This window comes from Miniopterus natalensis, chromosome 20, assembly GCF_054644295.1.
Source record: "Miniopterus natalensis isolate mMinNat1 chromosome 20, mMinNat1.hap1, whole genome shotgun sequence".
In the NCBI taxonomy this organism is placed as follows: domain Eukaryota; kingdom Metazoa; phylum Chordata; class Mammalia; order Chiroptera; family Miniopteridae; genus Miniopterus; species Miniopterus natalensis.
Genome location: NC_142100.1, coordinates 16,307,053 through 16,323,986, shown reverse-complemented (window position 1 = coordinate 16,323,986; position 16,934 = coordinate 16,307,053). Strand labels below are relative to the sequence as shown.

Genomic DNA, 16,934 nt, shown 5'->3' with positions numbered 1-16,934 from the left:
ACTGCTTGATCAGAGCGCTTCCCCTGTTTTCATGGTTAGTTACAGTGATTGGCGCCAGAGCTGCTCATGTGCCTGAAGGTGCCCACTGTCAGTAATGGAAAAGATTGCAGCAGGGGCGTTAATTGCATGATTTCCCAGAAGTAGATGGATAGTCTGTCATGTATTCCAGGCTCAAAAATTAGTTCGAGCCTCAAGTTATTGCATTCAGGAAATATTAAGTTAAATGTAATAACCCCCCCCAAATAGTTTTTTACAAAAAAAAGTTTGCCAAAAAAAAGGTGTGGATGTGTGTACACACACACACACACACACACACACACACGTGTACACATATATACATACATACTTTCCCATCCCAACTTTTTCTGCTCAAAGGGAATTCCTTTCAGTTTTTCTATAGTGTGGCTTTTTTCCCCTTTGAAAATAAACCAAGGGATTAGGAAGTCACACTGCTTTGAATGAAACCATATAATGATCTTCTAGATCCCACAGTGTCCTAGTGTAGAGATGGCTTTTTTGTAAGCGCTTGGATGCAGTGTCCGGTCCTCATGTACCTTTGGCTTAATTTTCCCTCACACTGAAATGTTCGAGCGTTTTCGTGGCTGAACAAGGCAAAATTTACTACTCGTATGAATCTGGTGACTGTTGACATCTGTGAAAAGAGAGTTGGCTTTCCCGTTGTGTCTACTTTGGTGTGCCCCCACTTCATGTGGCTCTCTTGCCTTTATGTCTGCACCATTCTAAGAAATTAAATGCAGTGAGATATGTTAATTCAACATTACGGCTTAAGAATTGTATTTCCCGGACCTCACATGTACTTAGAAGTTTAATCGATCACACTTTATTGCTTCCTTTTTCCTTAGAGCAGTCATATTGAAAGTGATGGTTTTTTTCCGCAGTCATAACTCAGTGGCCTTGCTGACTTTTATCTTGTGTGAAGACTTAAAAGTAGACTCCATTTCCTCTAGTGCTGCGTGCTCTCAGCAGGGGCCGAGGCTGCAATCACCATCAGAGCTGCTCCTGACACTTCTCAAGTTCACAGCTCTCCTCTGTCACAGCCCAGATGTTATTCTCTGTTTTAACCATGAAGACTGCTTTTTCTCTTCAGCATCTGATGGTGAACAGAAGAGATAAGGGGTTTTCCCGCATGGCTGTCTTACCAATAACTTCTCGGTGCCTGAACTCCCAACCTGTCTGCGGCAAGAAAAAAAATGGTACCCCTTGTCAGAAAATCATTAACAGGCTGGTTTGGCAGGCAGCCCTCGTTAGAACACCCTGCAGCTATCCACTGTGCCCAGCCTGCACAGCTCACTTCTGCACTCACGGTGTCTTGTCTCCCTTGTTGCCCTTTTCAGGTAAAGAAGCAGATCTTAGATGAAAAGATCTACTGCCCTCCTGAGGCTTCTGTGCTGCTGGCTTCTTACGCTGTCCAGGCCAAGGTAGGCTCAAGGAAGAAAAATCCATTTTTCCTGGGCATTAACATGTCACAGGTTGCTCCAGTGGTCTGTTTCTTGGGATTTTCTAGACTCAGAGAGACTTTTCCCAACAAGTGAGAGGGAACTGGGGGAACCAAGTATCACTGTCTTCTATGTAATCTTGTGAGTGTATGTGTGTTTACAAATAAGTGTATAGCTTGATAAACGTCCTTTGTAATCTCATTGTGCACATGTGGTTCCTGACATTTACTGAACCAACCTCTCTTTTTATTAACTAGGAAAAATGGACTTATGATCTCCAGTTTGGGCCAACATGGCCTTTGGGCCAGGTTCTCATTGCAAACTCATCTTCTGAGGACCAACAGCCCTGTTCTATGGGGACCTCCCCATACCCTAGAGAGCGCCCCACTTCACCCACCCCTGAGGCATGCCACCTTGCTTATGGGTGGGCACTGAGCCCAGCTGAGCTGTCTGGTTAGCAGAAAGGCCTTCCCAGAGAAATCACAGCACATTGAGAATGGCAGGAAAGGAAGCCCAGTGGTCTTGTGTTTTTGTCCTGCCAGTTTTTATACGACCAATTACAGGGTCAGCCCAGGGTGTGTAATGTCCCACAGATTTCCACGTCAGTCACATGCCACTTTCTCTTGGTCCCTCTGCTCGCTCACTACCTTTCACTGCAGCGTGTGAAGTCCCAGCATTAGGACACCTTGATTACTTCTGTGGTTTTGTGTCATCTTTGGTTATTTCTTCCTTTTTAGCTGGAGGTGCCCATAAGGCCATTTCCCTGTAGAGTTACAAAAATTAGTAAGACCCTTTAACTACTTAACCTACTTTTTTGGGTAGCTTAATGCAATTTCAGATCAAAGTCAGGAAGTAACTGGCCTGTCATTTGGAGGGAGAAAAAAGTCTGTACGAGCTAGTCAGACCCAAAGAAGCCCCAGAGTCATTTGATGACTCGTAATCATTTGATGACTGGTGTAATGGGTGCTGAATGGGGGGGTGTTGATGCTGTCACAATGCAGGCACTAATGCAAGTATCTGCCCTCAGTGATTTGTCCAAGGTCATTCAGGCAATCTTGGAGTAACGCTAAAGGCAGAAGGCATGGCTTTGGGATTACATTTTGTGCCTCCCCTATTCCACTGCCCAGAAAAATGAGTAATTGAAAAAAACAGAAAAATTGGCCTTGATTCAACTAAAACATATGCTTCCTTTTATGCTTTGATTAAGAATATTAATAACAGGAAAAATGTGTCCTTTCAATCAGTATCACCCTGACAGTGATGAAGCAGTCATTGTCACTCTCATTAAAGCCGAGCACTTCCTGGCCCGGAACTGAGTTCCTTTTTAGCACGCTTTCTCCCCAGCTGAGAGGAGACCCAGGCTCTCAAGGACACTACCTCTCTTTGAAGGGCTTTGTCTCAAAGGCTACATTCTCTTTACATGGGTTTTGGGCCACAAATTCAAAGACCACCTGTGGGAGAGAAAGAAAAAACTTGTCTGGGAACCAGCAGATGTTTGCTTAAACAGATTTCACTGTAGGAAAGCCCTACTAATTTGGGTCCTACTAATTTAGAGATGAAAGTGATTCACGGAGCGCATATGTGGCTCATATGGAGGATAATGCTCTGTTTTTTCCGGTATAAATTCTCAGGATCTCACAAATAAAGCTAATCTATGACTTCAAGTCTGCATTTGGGAGACTAAGGATTATTATAACATGCTCCCACTTTCCAGGACTGCTGGCTAATATTAAAAGGATACCTCTGATTACAATATTAAAAAGATCTTACATGCCTGTAGTGTTTCACAGTTTTACAAAGTGTTATAACATGAATATTCCTTGTGATACTCAGTGTAGTCTGCTGTAAGCCTGGGCTTGAAAGTATTATGCCTGTTTTATAGATGACAAATCTAAGACTCAGAAAGGAGTAATAATTTGTCTAAAGTCACAATACTTTATATTAATTCTTTTTTTAAAAAAATGGAATTTGTAGCCCACTTCTCAGGGGGCAGGATTTGAAGTAGAAAGGAACTAGAGACTGGAACCAGGATGAGAAACCTGGTGTCTGAGTGCCTGACTCAGTGCTTTGCTCTTGTCCCTCACTGTCTGTGCTTGAGGGAGGTCTGTAGGCAGCACGCACTGCCATTCAGTAAATCCCAGTCCCAGATTCATTTATATGGTCAGATTAGTCCAAACTTTTCAGTAAACTATACGGTTCCTTCCATTATGCTCAGTTTGTTTACTTCCACAACCTTTCCAAAACAGAAAGGAACTTTAGAAGTGTGGAGGGGAAAGGGAATTGAGCTCATTAACACATGGAATGTAATTATCCACAAATGTATTCATTACAGTGTTTTAGCTGTTTGAATGATATAGACACAGTTAATTCCGAAGCATAAAGAAACAATTACCCTCAAAGTATAAATACAAATATTAATCATATGGTTCAGTTAACAAGAACCACATTTCTTGGTTGGAGTTTGAGTTACATTTGAATCAAAAGTATGGGCTGGTTTTTGGGTTCACAGCAAACTATCTTGCAATGTTTTAAGCCACCTGTTGGATTTCGTATTGACAATTTGGTGTTTGAAATGTGTTCTAATTAAAAATAACTTTGGGAGAAAGTGGTATATAGTTTATCAGTTTTGCAGTGCTGGCCTGCAGACTCCTAGTGTTCAGAGAAAAGAATGGTGGGAGAGGAGAATGATTGTTTCTTAGTAAGTATTCTTTGATACAAATTAGGGGCAGAGTGCCAAAAGGCAGTTAAGAAGTTATGTGTAAGGTATATGTAGAGTGGCAAGAGATGAAGCTGGAGATGTCTGCAGGGGGCCAGATCCTAAAAGGTCTTAACTTTGTCCCGTGGGCGATGAAGAGCTAGTGAAGGGTTTATATTTTAGATAGATTTTGGTGGCTTTGTGAAAGACATATTGGAGGGAGAGGGAGACCGTTTAGCAGACTCTGGTGGTCTTCCTGGTGAGAGACCGTGAATGAGTTTCACACCTCAGGTGGTCATGAGTTGGAAGGGAGGAGGCTGACTTAAAAAAATTCAGGAGGTAAAGGTTGATATAAATGATGCTATACTCTTCCTATCTTTTTTGTATATCCTTTATAAAATGGTATTTTTCCCACTCAACATTGACTTTAAGATGTGTCTGTGTATAATGTATAGATTTAGCTCATTGATTCTAACCACTGTATGGTAACCTCTGATGAATAAACCTAGTTTATTTATCCATCCCCCTCTGAGGAAGAGATAGGTTTAGTTTCTACTGTTTCCTTATTAGAAACAGTGCTTTACTGAAAATCCTTTTATGTGATTCCTTGTATAAATGTGCAAAAGCTTTCTCCCCTTAAGGTAGATTTTTAGAAGTAGAATTGCATAAATATCCCTGAATATAAAGAACTCTTATGTTTGTAAGAAAAAGACAGCAGAAAAATGGGCACAGGGTATGAGTGACAGGCACTTTAAAGAAGAGAACATGAGAGTGATCAGTAAATACAAAAAGATGCTCAATCTCACTAGCAATCAAGAGAAAGAAAAATTAGAGCAACAATAGGTAACATTCCAAACCCATAAGATTGACAAGGATTACTAAATCGATAGGAGCAACAGGAGCATTGTTTAAGTGCGTTTAGTGCTGGGAGGGACTGAATGGGTGGAATCTCTGTAGCATAGAGTGATGGGTGAGGTAGGGACTGGTCAGGTGAGGAGACCCCCCCACCCAGTCCCTGAAAGTCCACTTCTGGGTGACTCTACCCCAGAGGGACTCCTGTACAATATGCCCTTTTCACTGACAACTACCAGAACAGATAGACCATCTCATTTTTAAAAACTACCTTTCATAAATAGGAGGGACTCTGGATTGTTTAAATATCTCCTTATTGGTAGACATTTGGGTTTGCTTTTCCCTTCTAGATGGACGTAGCAAACACCTTGATCATGAACATATGAACAGTATTTCTCTGATAGATACCAAGAAATGGCAAAACTGGGTTGAAGGATAGGACATTTAAAATTTAAATAATGCTAAGTGAGAGAAGCTGGACACAAAAGGCTGCATATTGTGTGATTCCATTTATATGAAATGTTCACCATAGGCAAATTCATAGGGACAGAAAGTACATTTAGTGGTAGCCGGGGGATGGAAGGGGGCAATTAGGACTTACTGCTAATGGGTATGGGATTTCTTTTTGGGGTGATAGAAACATTCTGGAATAGATAGTGGTGATAGTTGCACAACATTCTGAATATATTGTAAACCACTAAATTATATGCTTCACATGGTGAATTGTATGCACGTAAATTCTATCTCAATTAAAAAAATAGATCTAGCCAAATTGCCCTCCAGTTGAACTTCTAAGAACAGAGTGTGTTAATATCTGTTTTCTCCATCCTCATGGATGCGATCAGTCTTTTACATTTTTGCTAATCTGACAGAAAAAATAGATTCTTTTAAGTTTTTATTTCCTTGCTTACCACTGGGGCTGAGCATCTTTTCATAGATTTACTTTCCTCTGTACGCAAGTGTTTATAACCCGCCTGTTTTTTCTACTCGATTATCTTTTTCTAGTTGATTTATAGGAGCTCCGTTCATGATTGGTATTAACCTTTTATCTTTTTTTTATGTGTCAGACTGTCAGTCTTTTTCTTTTTATGTTTTGAGTGACTTTTAGAATGGCTTCACCACTATTATTATATACATGCTCTTCTATATTTTGTCCCGGTATTTTGCTGGGTTTTCATTTATGGTTTAAGTCTTTAATCCATCTGTATTTTAGTGACTGATGTGTGGTAGGGATCCAATTATTTATGCTGTGTATGTATTGATTAAATCTTTATGTTTTGTGAAGTCCTGTTCAGCGCATTTGGTCTAATTTTCCATACATTCAGGCAGAGGAAAGTATTTAACATCCAGAAGGATATTAAATATCTGTTTAACATGAGAATTGACTCCAAGAATCCCATAAATGGTGAACTCCTATCTCAAATTTAAATTCAGTTGGTTTATATCAGGGGTGGATCCAGGTTTTGTGGGGCCTGAAGTTGATATAACCGAAGGAGTTTTTTCAACACAAGAATACAAATTATGAGTATAAAGTTAGGTGCAGAGACTTGAAACCCCAGCATCACTGGCTTCACAGAAAATTCAGCCCTGGTTATATAATCAGAATGCTTTTGTGCAGAAAAGGCTGAGAGCAGCCATCTCTGTGGTGTGGTATGACTTCCTTTTATAATCACCAACTGCCACAACTTAAGGATTGTCTGCCCTTGTTTTTTAAAGAGACGTTGAAGAGCCACCTCATACATCAAGGTGGCTTTAATGTTGTAAGTGGAGTGAGTCCAGCGGCAGGTCCTTTCAGCTGGGTCTTTGCTGTCTCTGCATTACTCAGATGTAACCTGTTTGATCCGGGGAGTAGCTGGGAGCTCAGCATGATAATGTGGATCGTTAATCTTACAAGCCTTTGGAACCTGAATTTACAAGTTGAACTTTGCATATCTGCTTACTTTTGCATTAGAGCTTGAGAGGCTTGCAAATGCAACCAACAAGGCTTTCTTTAGCATCCCACCCCTTTAAAACTCAGAGAGGCAGCCAGTGACGAGTGTCATTATAAACAATGGAGAGGTTAATGATGATACGGACGGTAGCTGAGAGCCAGTCGCTAGGGAGATGCCTGCCCGATTGTCTTACTTCGTCGTCGTCACCTGCCATGGGCAGGCGTTACTGTGGCCCTTGCTTTCCAGATGAGGAAGCTGAGGTTTAGAGAGGGTGCCTTGCTCAAGGCTTCCGGAGGATACTCTGCAGTCCCCACTTCAAAATCCTCTAAGACCAGCACTCTCACCTGACAAATTAGAAAACACTCAGAGAGGTGACACAACTTGAGTTTTTATCATTTAACATCAGGATGTGTTGAGTGCTGTGTGTCAACTGTAGTTTTTCAACGTTATGGCTATTATTTCATTTAATCCCAGTAAGAGCCCTACAAGTGCCCGGCTGGTGTAGTTCAGAGGTTGAGCACCGACCTAGGATCCAGGAGATGGCGGCTCGATTCCCGGTCAGGGCACATGCCTGGGTTGCGGTATCGATCCCCAGCCGGGGGCGTGCAGGAGGCAGCTGATCAATGACTCTCATCATTGATGTTTCTATCTCTCTTTTCCTTTCTCTGAAATCAATAAAGACATATTTAAAAAAAAAAAAGAGTCCTACAAGATACTGTTATCACCCCCATTTTACAGACAAGAAAACGGAGACACAGGTTTTCCAAGGTCACAGCTAATAAGTGAAAGAGCTGGGATTGAACCTTAAGCAGCTGCCTCCAAAGCCAGGCTCCTACCTGGACTCTGCAGCAGCCTCCCAAGACAGTACCGTTAAAGCTCAGAGTTATTGACTTATTACATCCCCAGGCCTTTCAGAGATCAAGACAAACCAGGTTCTTTCAAATGGAGAAATGCCTAGATGGGGTTATAAAATCTGTGGCATATTTTAAATGTTTAAATTTGACAGATTAATTCCATTAACACTAAAAAAAAAAAGCAATACCATTCTATTCCTAAGATAATTATGAGATTCATAAGAAATCTTAATTCATGAGGCTTTTTATAGTAAGGTGGTGTGGGAATGAGGCATGATTTAAAGTTGCTGACTAACATCTTTCAATCCCATGTCTGTCAGTCATTTGGTGTATGACTTCATTTGGAAAACACACAGGGGTCCAATGTAAGGCTCTTTGGGAATGACAGGGTGGGCCATGCCCTGACCCAATTTAGTGGTATATAGAGCCAACAGCTTATGCTTGAGCTTTCTTTATTTTCCAATGTTGGTGGCTAAAAGGATAAATGTTTATAGAAGATTCTACTAAAACACCAAGCTTTGTTGGTTTGGTCCAAAGGAAAGCCACTGAATGCTGATTGACAAGAGATGGGCTTTGATTTTGTATTTTCTATGTTTTATAGTTTGTTTCTGTTTTAAAATTCCATCATTTTTTATTTCCTGGTCAGACTTAAGTTTCCTAAGAAAGAAAGGGACTATTTTTCTTAAATCAGAAAATAAATCTCCAAGTTATTATCCTGGGAGAATACATTAAAATGCAGGGCCCATTTCTGGCCCTACCAGGGACTTGCTCTGCAGCTTTAGGAAAGCCAGTTAACCTTTTGCTCGTTTCTTTGTCTGAATGACAAATATGAATGACAGTGCTGGTATCACATTTTTCCAAAGCATTTTTCAGAGCTTTGAATGAAAGTATTAAAAATATTGTCAGCATTATTCCCAGCTCCCAGCTCCTAGCTAGCAATTGGCTCCAATTACCAGCCACTTAGAAGCATTTGAAGGTAAGGCTCTTATCACACCTTGCTAATCACAACTTTCACAGTTGTGTTTGGTTGTTTCATTTCAAAAGCTAATGTTTTGGTAGTGACTGCTTTCTTTGCCGGTTAGAAAACACAGCTCCCTTTCCATACAAATGTCACATTTTTATTAGCACATCACCCATAGGGATTATGCAACTCTGTTTATAGACATAATCAGCTTTGTATTTTCATCCAAGGATAACAAACTAGCAAGGTTGAAATCTTGACTTGTCATCTGGATTGAATTGCTCCCTGGAGCTGGGAGGGAATTGAGACAGTCTAGCCGTTCAGAAATGACAGTTGTCTTTTGAATCCCAATTGCTTGCTCCCCCTTTCTTCTCTTTCTAGTATGGTGACTACGACCCCTCTGTTCACAAGCGGGGATTTTTGGCCCAAGAGGAATTGCTTCCAAAAAGGGTAAGAAATCAAATTCCTTGCTTGGGAAGACATACAGATGTGTGGTCTGCAAGAAAGCTAACCAGACTTGATGGAAGTAACGTGGCAAGAACGTTATTATAAATATTTTGTAATCAATCTTGAGTAAAGAGTATGGAATCTCTGTTAAGAATATTAAAAAGCAAAGGTTCATGGAATTAGTTTGGGGTTGGCAGAACAAGCGTGGCCTGCAGATGGTCTTTTCTTTAAAGGTGGGTGAGCGTCAGTGATTCCCAAGGAGTGTGGAGCTGTTAGCAGCTGCGCGGGGTGGATAGAGCAGATGAGTTAGGGGTGGGCATTGTAGTTTTTAATCCCTGGAGTTGTTCATCTTGTTCATTAGCCACAGAAGCAGGCCCTCCCTCCCTTTTGCTGCCTCTGATTTTATAGCTCCGCTCATCCGTCACGTGTAATAAAGGCCTGCTCCTCACCTTCCCCTGACTTTCCCTGCTCCTGGCGAAGGCAGCCGCGCACACAGCCTGGCCCAGCTGCCGGCCCCAGACTAGTGAGCAGGGCTCCTGACGGCGGTCCTCCTCCTGGGGCGTACCACCCAGGAAAGAGGGGCCCCTGCCTGGGCCAGGGTGTGCACCTGGGTGCAGCTTCCCGAGTTGTGACTCAAACTGAATGGTGCTTGTTTACACGCCCACCCTTGCATGTGACTGTCTCCCTGTATGCGGCTTTTTAAAAATAGCTGTGCTGTTTTGTCAAAATGATGCGTAATTATAAAAATGGCAAACAATACCAAAAATTCCTTTGTGTGTGGGTTTTTTATTTTGCTCTTTGTGTGTGGGTTTTTTATTTGGCAGGTAATAAATCTATACCAAATGACTCCAGAAATGTGGGAGGAGAGAATTACAGCCTGGTACGCAGAGCACCGGGGCCGAGCCAGGTGAGACTGCTTCATTTTTGGTTTACATTTCTTTATGGGTTTGTTTTTTGGTGTTTTTTTAAAGAACTACAAAATTAGGACATGCTTGTTGAACAAAGTGCATTCATTACTAAAGTGTATAAAAGAAAAGAGAGAGCTGGGAGGAATGCTAGTGGTGTTCAGTGTTGTATGTATCCCTTTTCCAGTGCTTGCGGGCACGGTATCTACTACCTGTCAGGACGTACAGACCTGTATTCGTTGGTACTTTAGTTTCATTTTAAGAATTCTATTCTATAGACATCCCATAGCTTTTGCGTCCATTTCTTTACTGATGGCGTTTGAGTAGCTATAGGTTTTTCACTTTTACAAAACGTCCTGCAGTGTATCCCATCTTATATCGTTATGTAATGGTGTGAATAGTTCTGCCCATAGATTCTTTAGAAGAGTTGCTGAGTCAAAGGATGTATTTTGAGTTTTGACAGGTGCCACCAAATTGCCCTCCAAAAATGTCGTTCCTGTCTACATGCCTGTTGACAGTGTATGCGAGTGTCTCCACCCCCCATTCTCTCCCCAACACTCATTTTTATCAATCTAATTTTTATACTCTAAAAGGTAAAAAATTGTATCTTAAATATTAATCAGTATTTTCCTTATCACTTTAGGAACTGATCATTTTTTTCATTCGCTTTAACTTTTTTTCTCTCCGAATTAACTTCCTATCAACATACTTTTTTTAACTTTTAACAAAGTATAATATGCATATTTTTGACATTCTCTCAGGTTGAATTTTTAAAATTCATTTGAGAGCATTTTGAGATCAGAGTGAGAGAAGGTGGCAAGGTCATAGGGAGACTTGAGTGAAACATTTCAATATATACTGTACGTATTGGGGAGTTTTTTGGGTTTTTTTTTACAAGTCATTGCTGCTTCAAGAGCTTACTTTAAATTTGACTTATAACTTAGAAGTAGGTGACCTGGCTTTGGTTTTACAGCCTACGTAGCTCTTGCTCTAACCTCCAGCAAACACCCAAAGAAAGAAAATCGGGAAGGTAGCCCCCAGGTAGCTTGCAGAGAGTTGTTTCCTTACCAAAACCTTCTTGGTGAAGAAAGGACATAATCAGATAAAGCAACAACTTAAATAAAAATCGAATATTCCAGTCCATTAGAGGGGAGAAGGTAGCGTACCACATGCTTTTCTTGAATCAGGGTTAGACACAAGTGTCACTATTTCCAAGGGCGAAGCATGGAATAGAAGCCAAGAGACACTAATGAATGTGTTCTCTTGTTTTTATGGGGATGGGAAATTCTGCTTGACCTTGTTGTATTGAATAGACTCAGGGTTAGGAGGAGCTTCGCTGGCATCTTCTCTGGCCGCGTCTTCTGGCAGGTTTGAACGCTCAGCTTGGCATGCACCTGCCCTCCAGTTTTCTCGCCCTCCAGTGACAGTGTCTTTCATTTTCCCCACAGGGACGAAGCTGAAATGGAATATTTGAAGATAGCCCAGGACCTGGAGATGTATGGCGTGAACTACTTTGCAATCCGGGTATGTTGAAGCTTCTCCAAGTTCGCTGTATATAAACAGAGACTGAACCAGGGACAGGCTGCTAAGATGGGTTACTTTCTCATTCAGATTCTAGATTCTTGAACGGTTCAGTGGTAAAGGGAAGAGAAGAGGAGAGGGTCTTATAGCCTCTTTTTCTATTTTTGGACTTCAATTAGATCCTAGGTAATTATCAGTTGAGCCTCAGTGGGGCACTGGGCTGGTCCTGCACTGAGCAGAAACCTGTTTGAATGCTTGAGTGTAACATCTGATTATTTCTGGCTCCGTGAGATCTGGGCCCTCAGAGAGCACCTGTAAGTACTTTCTTCCCCAAGGGCACAAGGATAGTGAAGCTGCTGTTATATATTACTGATTTGTTTGGGTGTGGACTCTTGCTCTCGCTAGCAGGCTAATTGGTTTTTTATTCAGACCATTAATAGTCCACTGTCCTCTGGGAACCTATTGCTTCTGCATCAGAATGGCATTTGCTTTCAGTCTGGGGTTGGCCTTTCCTGCCAGCTAGATGCAGGGTGGAGGCAGCTCCTTCTAAAAGAATCCATAAGAATTTGCTCACGTATTTCATTGCTAGCTCCAAAACTATAGATGAGTACACGTTAAAACAACCATCACAGTATGGTTTGCTTTTCTTTCTGGGGTACCTATAAATTTTATATTGCAATTGGGTACATTGGAACACATTTAAAATATTCTAGGGTAGCTGTCTACCTGATTTGTTTTCTAAATACAGATTTTTAAAATGGATTACTTTGCTTAAAATGAGGCACACTGACAACTTATGTCATATAGTAAACAAGTGCCTAAAATATTTTCCATAATAATGAAGAAAGTTATTTTCTAAAGTTTATTAATCTGTATTTGCTAATTGTTTGGTTTCTCTAGGCTCAGACTAATTTAACTCATTTCTGTGGTTTTGTCAACATAATTCCTCTTGCTCCATTAGTGCCCACCACCTAGATTCTAGAAAGTGTTTTATAATCCTTGAAAAACAGTTTCTTATAGCAGTCAGATATTGTTTTGTGTATGTGGTTTCTTATTTATGCAACAGACAAAGCTAATGGGTAGTTTAGTCTTTTGTGTTAAAGTTGCTGAATTCACCATCAAGTAAGGAACATATATGTACTTAAAACAATTTAAAAGGGGCTGCTTGAGTCTCTATCTCGCTCTGTTTGAAATGGTGGAGTCATGATGACAGGAGGCAGAGGGTGGAATGCTTTTTTTTTTAAAAAAAGAAAGCTAAACTAAATAGTCAGAAACATAATAAAATATCTCATTTTCCAAAATGTACCATAGATTTTAAAAGTACAAAGCCTCACTTGTGTTAATATAGTATGTAGTTTCCCGAGCTTTGCAGATGAGCAGAGGAGCCTCTCTCACAGTTTGGTAATCACACCTGACTTCAGGGTGTTAGAAAGAGAAAATTCATCTTGGAGCGCGCACTTCTCCATATGACACCTGCTGTTCAGTTGCTGCTTCTCATCACGGGCCAAGCACCTTCTCAGTTTGCAGATCTGTTTTCCTGCCCTTGAGTCTTAGGTTTGTCTCCTTGTTGTTAGCAAGGGGTCACATGCTTTAGGTCCTTGTGCAGGGAGCGTCCTTCTACCGTCATACAAAGGCCAGATCACAGCACAGGCAGACGGACCTGCATCACGAGGATGTGGCCTCTAGGTCCACAGCTGGGTCAGTGACATGGGGCCCAGGGGCTTGCCCTCTGACTGCTGACCAGGACTGCCATCAGAGGTATAGCATATGTATAGTCAGTCAGTTAAATTTTTAAACAGCCTTATTAAGGTATAATTTATATATAATTCATTTTGATACATTTTTCCAACATTTTATTATAAAAAATTCCAAACATACAGGAAGGTTGAAAGAATTTTACAGTTAATACCCCATATAAACCCACTGAGCAGATTCTACAATTAACATTTTACTATCCTTGCTTTATCACACTCAGATACATTTTAACACATAATAAGACCATCTGATCCCAGCACTTAGAATTTTCTTTCTGGTAGTCCATCTTTTCTATTAACATAAGAAATTATTAATCCTACAGGTTTTAATTTTACATCTATGGTAACCTGCTTATTTAATTAGAGGTTAACAGGGCTCAGGTTGCTGCTACTTTAGCCACTGAGCCAGTGGCAGGATCCTCCAGTTGTCACTCTACAGGACACGTGAGTCACAAGAACAGTATAGTTTTGCCTCCACGTGTCCCAATTCAGGAGGCCAGAGGCCCTCTGGGTTACAAGATGGCTGTGAGTTCTGTTGGAACCTGTTGAAACTTGTCATAGGTAACATCGTGTGCCAGGCCTTTTGGGAAGTTGAGCAAAACCTCAAGCCTCAGCTAGACTGATGGTGGCTGTTCTTTGTTGAATCTGCAGAATAAAAAGGGCACAGAGCTGCTGCTTGGAGTAGATGCCCTGGGGCTTCACATCTATGACCCTGAGAACAGACTGACCCCCAAGATCTCTTTCCCGTGGAATGAAATCCGAAACATCTCGTACAGCGACAAGGAGGTAGGACGCGTCTGTGGCACAGATGCGCCAGTGGCCCAGCAGAAGGTCTTTCCCCATCTTTCCTCCTTGCTCAAGCGTCCCCAGCCACTCTTTTCCTGTTATCAGAAAAATCATTTCATTCCCAGGCTTTGGGTTTTCGGTTGTTGATTTTTATAGTGTTTACCAAACAGTATCAGCACCCTATTTTCAAATAGCATCACTAATAAGAGGCTGGGAAGCTCAGCCTGTCAGGACTAAACTCCAAAGGGCAGTAAGCAAACCCAAATGAAGCCTTTTCTTATTATGTGGCATTCTATTTCTGGTGAGAAAGTCTCTTTGTATTTTAAGTGTGGTATATATTAACCCTTTCTCTGTGTCCAGTGCTTGATACGTGTGTGTGTGTGTGTGTGTGTGTGTGTGTGTGTGTGTGTGTGTGAAAACAATGATATAATGATATCAGGCTAACCTGCTTAGAAGAGTTTGGGAATAATTAAGTTTAAATTACTTAGATAAACATTCTAAATTAGAATTCAAATATTTCTATACAGGATGGTGACCTTTCCCAAGCGCTATAATCCTACATTTGTTTGTTTGTTCACTCATTCATTCTTTGTTAATTTTAAAGGAATTTTGAGCATCTGCTTTGGGTTAGGTTTCATAGGGGAAACAAAGATGCAGAAAATTCTCTTAGCCCTTGAGGAAGTTACAGTGATGTCATGATTGGGCTGCAGTGAGTGTGAGGGACTGACGACGAAGGCGATGGTGACCTAGTGCTTTTCCACGTACAAGCACTTTCATCTTGACTCACTCAGTCCTCACAGGAACACTGCTCTGAGAGTAGGGGCCGTGTTTTGGTTATCTGTGTCACATCGCAGGAAGCAGAGACGTAGAGAGATCAAGTGACCTGTGTCTGGGGAGTGGAATTGCAGGGGTTGAGCTCCAGGTTCCCTGAAGCCACATCACAGGGCACCAGGCAGACGAGAGCAGGCCCGTTCAGTGCTCAGTGACATAACTGGCCCCCTCACAGCCAGGATGCCGAGTGTGGAGTGAGGAGCTGGAGGCTCATGTTGCCTGCAGAGCCCCCTCCCCTAGGTAGAGTTCCTGTTTTCTCTCTCCCGGCAGCAGCTCGAGGGAAAGGAACACCAGGCCCCTGGATTCTAATACATGGTTGCGATCCGCTTGGCCATGTTTGATGAGACAGATTGAGCTGCTTAACTCAAAACATTCTGGCTTTCAAATTTGTGTAAGTAGCCCAGGAGATGAGCATTTAGGGCTTTATTTTTTTAAGTACTTAAGTTGAAAGCTCCCCATGACTTAAAGCAGTAGGTGTGCCATGGTATGGTATTTTTCATTTCTAATTTTATGAAGTCTGTTTACTGCACAGCCACAAATTAGTGTGCTAAAGGCTCCCAAAACACTCGTTCTTCCAGAACCCAAGGATCAAAGTCTCCCTTAGTGTGGCCCGACATTAAGCTCTAATATACCCTCTCCGGGGGCGAGGCACCATCCTTTTCCGTCATGTCAATAACACGCTGTAATAGGACCCCCAAGCTGACTTGACATAATAGGAAGTAGTCTTAGTAGTTATGTATGACAGCCCTGCTGTCAAAACAGAAATGTTGGTTTATTTTAAGTGATTCATTGATTCTCTGTGCGGCCCTGGCATGGCACAGAGCCTGCGGTTTCCCCCTACTTGTGGTTTCCCGCTGGCAGCTCTGGGATTTGACAGCAAGGCCAAAAATAAGCTCACAAAATTCACAAATAGCCGCCTACACAATAGCAGTACCGCTTCTAAGTTAACTTGACCAAGAACTAAACAAAGGATTATTTTCTGTCCTCATTGTGCTAACCCCTTGTTGGACAATATAACATGAGAAAGAAATACACAAGAATATATCTTTCCAAATGTATTTGTCTGCGTAGCAGGTGTTTCTTGGGAATGGATATCCGTTTTTTAAAGGCACCTTTGAAACCTAGGATCTGTCTGGTCTCATCAAGAATGGTTGAAAAGAGCGGTTGCCGTTTTCTTTTGTATGCTGCCCTGCTTAGTGGGCTGGCCCTGGGTTCTCCCGCCCTATCTTCCACATTCATCTTTCTCTCCCCTCTGATTTCAGGAGCCACGATTCCCTCTTCCACTACAATCTATCTGTCTTCACGCTTTACAGTATTCCTTCTGTTATCAGCTTTCATCTGATAATCCCCGTGTTCAGAAATCTGAAGTGACTCCCTGTATGCTGTCACATCGAATCTAAACCCCTCTGACTGCCTACTCCCACCCCACTCCTGCCTTCCTCCCAGTCTGAGCCTGCGGTATCGTCTTCGTCATCAAAGAGCTAATTACGTCACACACACACACTGCTCATGTGCCCATCTTTGACTTATCTGTATTGCTTTCCTTGTATAGAATGTCCTTCCATCCTATCTTTTAATTTCTCTGTCATATGCTTCACCAGCTTAAGTTCCCTCCTGCTTATGGTAGATCTCCTCTGAATCCCCCAGGACATTTGTGATTTGTGCTCCCCCCCCCCCAGTGAGGCACTAATATATGATGTAATTTCTTGAGTACTTGACTGTTGTTAGTCTAGTTCCACTAGGATGTGAGCCTCTTAAAGTCAGGCAGTGATTCAGACTCTGGCGAGGCCCTCCCAGTGTTAGCCTGAAGCTTGGGCTGTCAAGGGTTTATATTTCAGGTTTCTAAGCTGAGAGCACACCTTCCAGGATCCTGAACTCCCACAGCCCTAGACTTGGTGTCCTCAGACGCTTATAATTCACTGTCATTTAGTGCCCGGGCA

At 41.8% G+C, this 16,934-nt stretch overlaps 1 protein-coding gene across 5 annotated transcripts in view; it reads left to right on the top strand.

The window, feature by feature from the left end:
* The window catches only part of NF2 (NF2, moesin-ezrin-radixin like (MERLIN) tumor suppressor), a 61,208-nt gene that overhangs the window by 20,984 nt on the left and 23,290 nt on the right, over nucleotides 1-16,934 (top strand). For all 5 annotated transcript variants that reach the window (XM_087828464.1, XM_016198588.2, XM_016198587.2 and 2 more), the window contains exons 4-8: nucleotides 1,356-1,439; nucleotides 9,132-9,200; nucleotides 10,022-10,104; nucleotides 11,551-11,626; nucleotides 14,029-14,163. In XM_087828464.1, coding sequence (XP_087684590.1) covers nucleotides 1,356-1,439; nucleotides 9,132-9,200; nucleotides 10,022-10,104; nucleotides 11,551-11,626; nucleotides 14,029-14,163 — 447 coding nt within the window. The remainder of the gene's footprint in view (nucleotides 1-1,355; nucleotides 1,440-9,131; nucleotides 9,201-10,021; nucleotides 10,105-11,550; nucleotides 11,627-14,028; nucleotides 14,164-16,934) is intronic.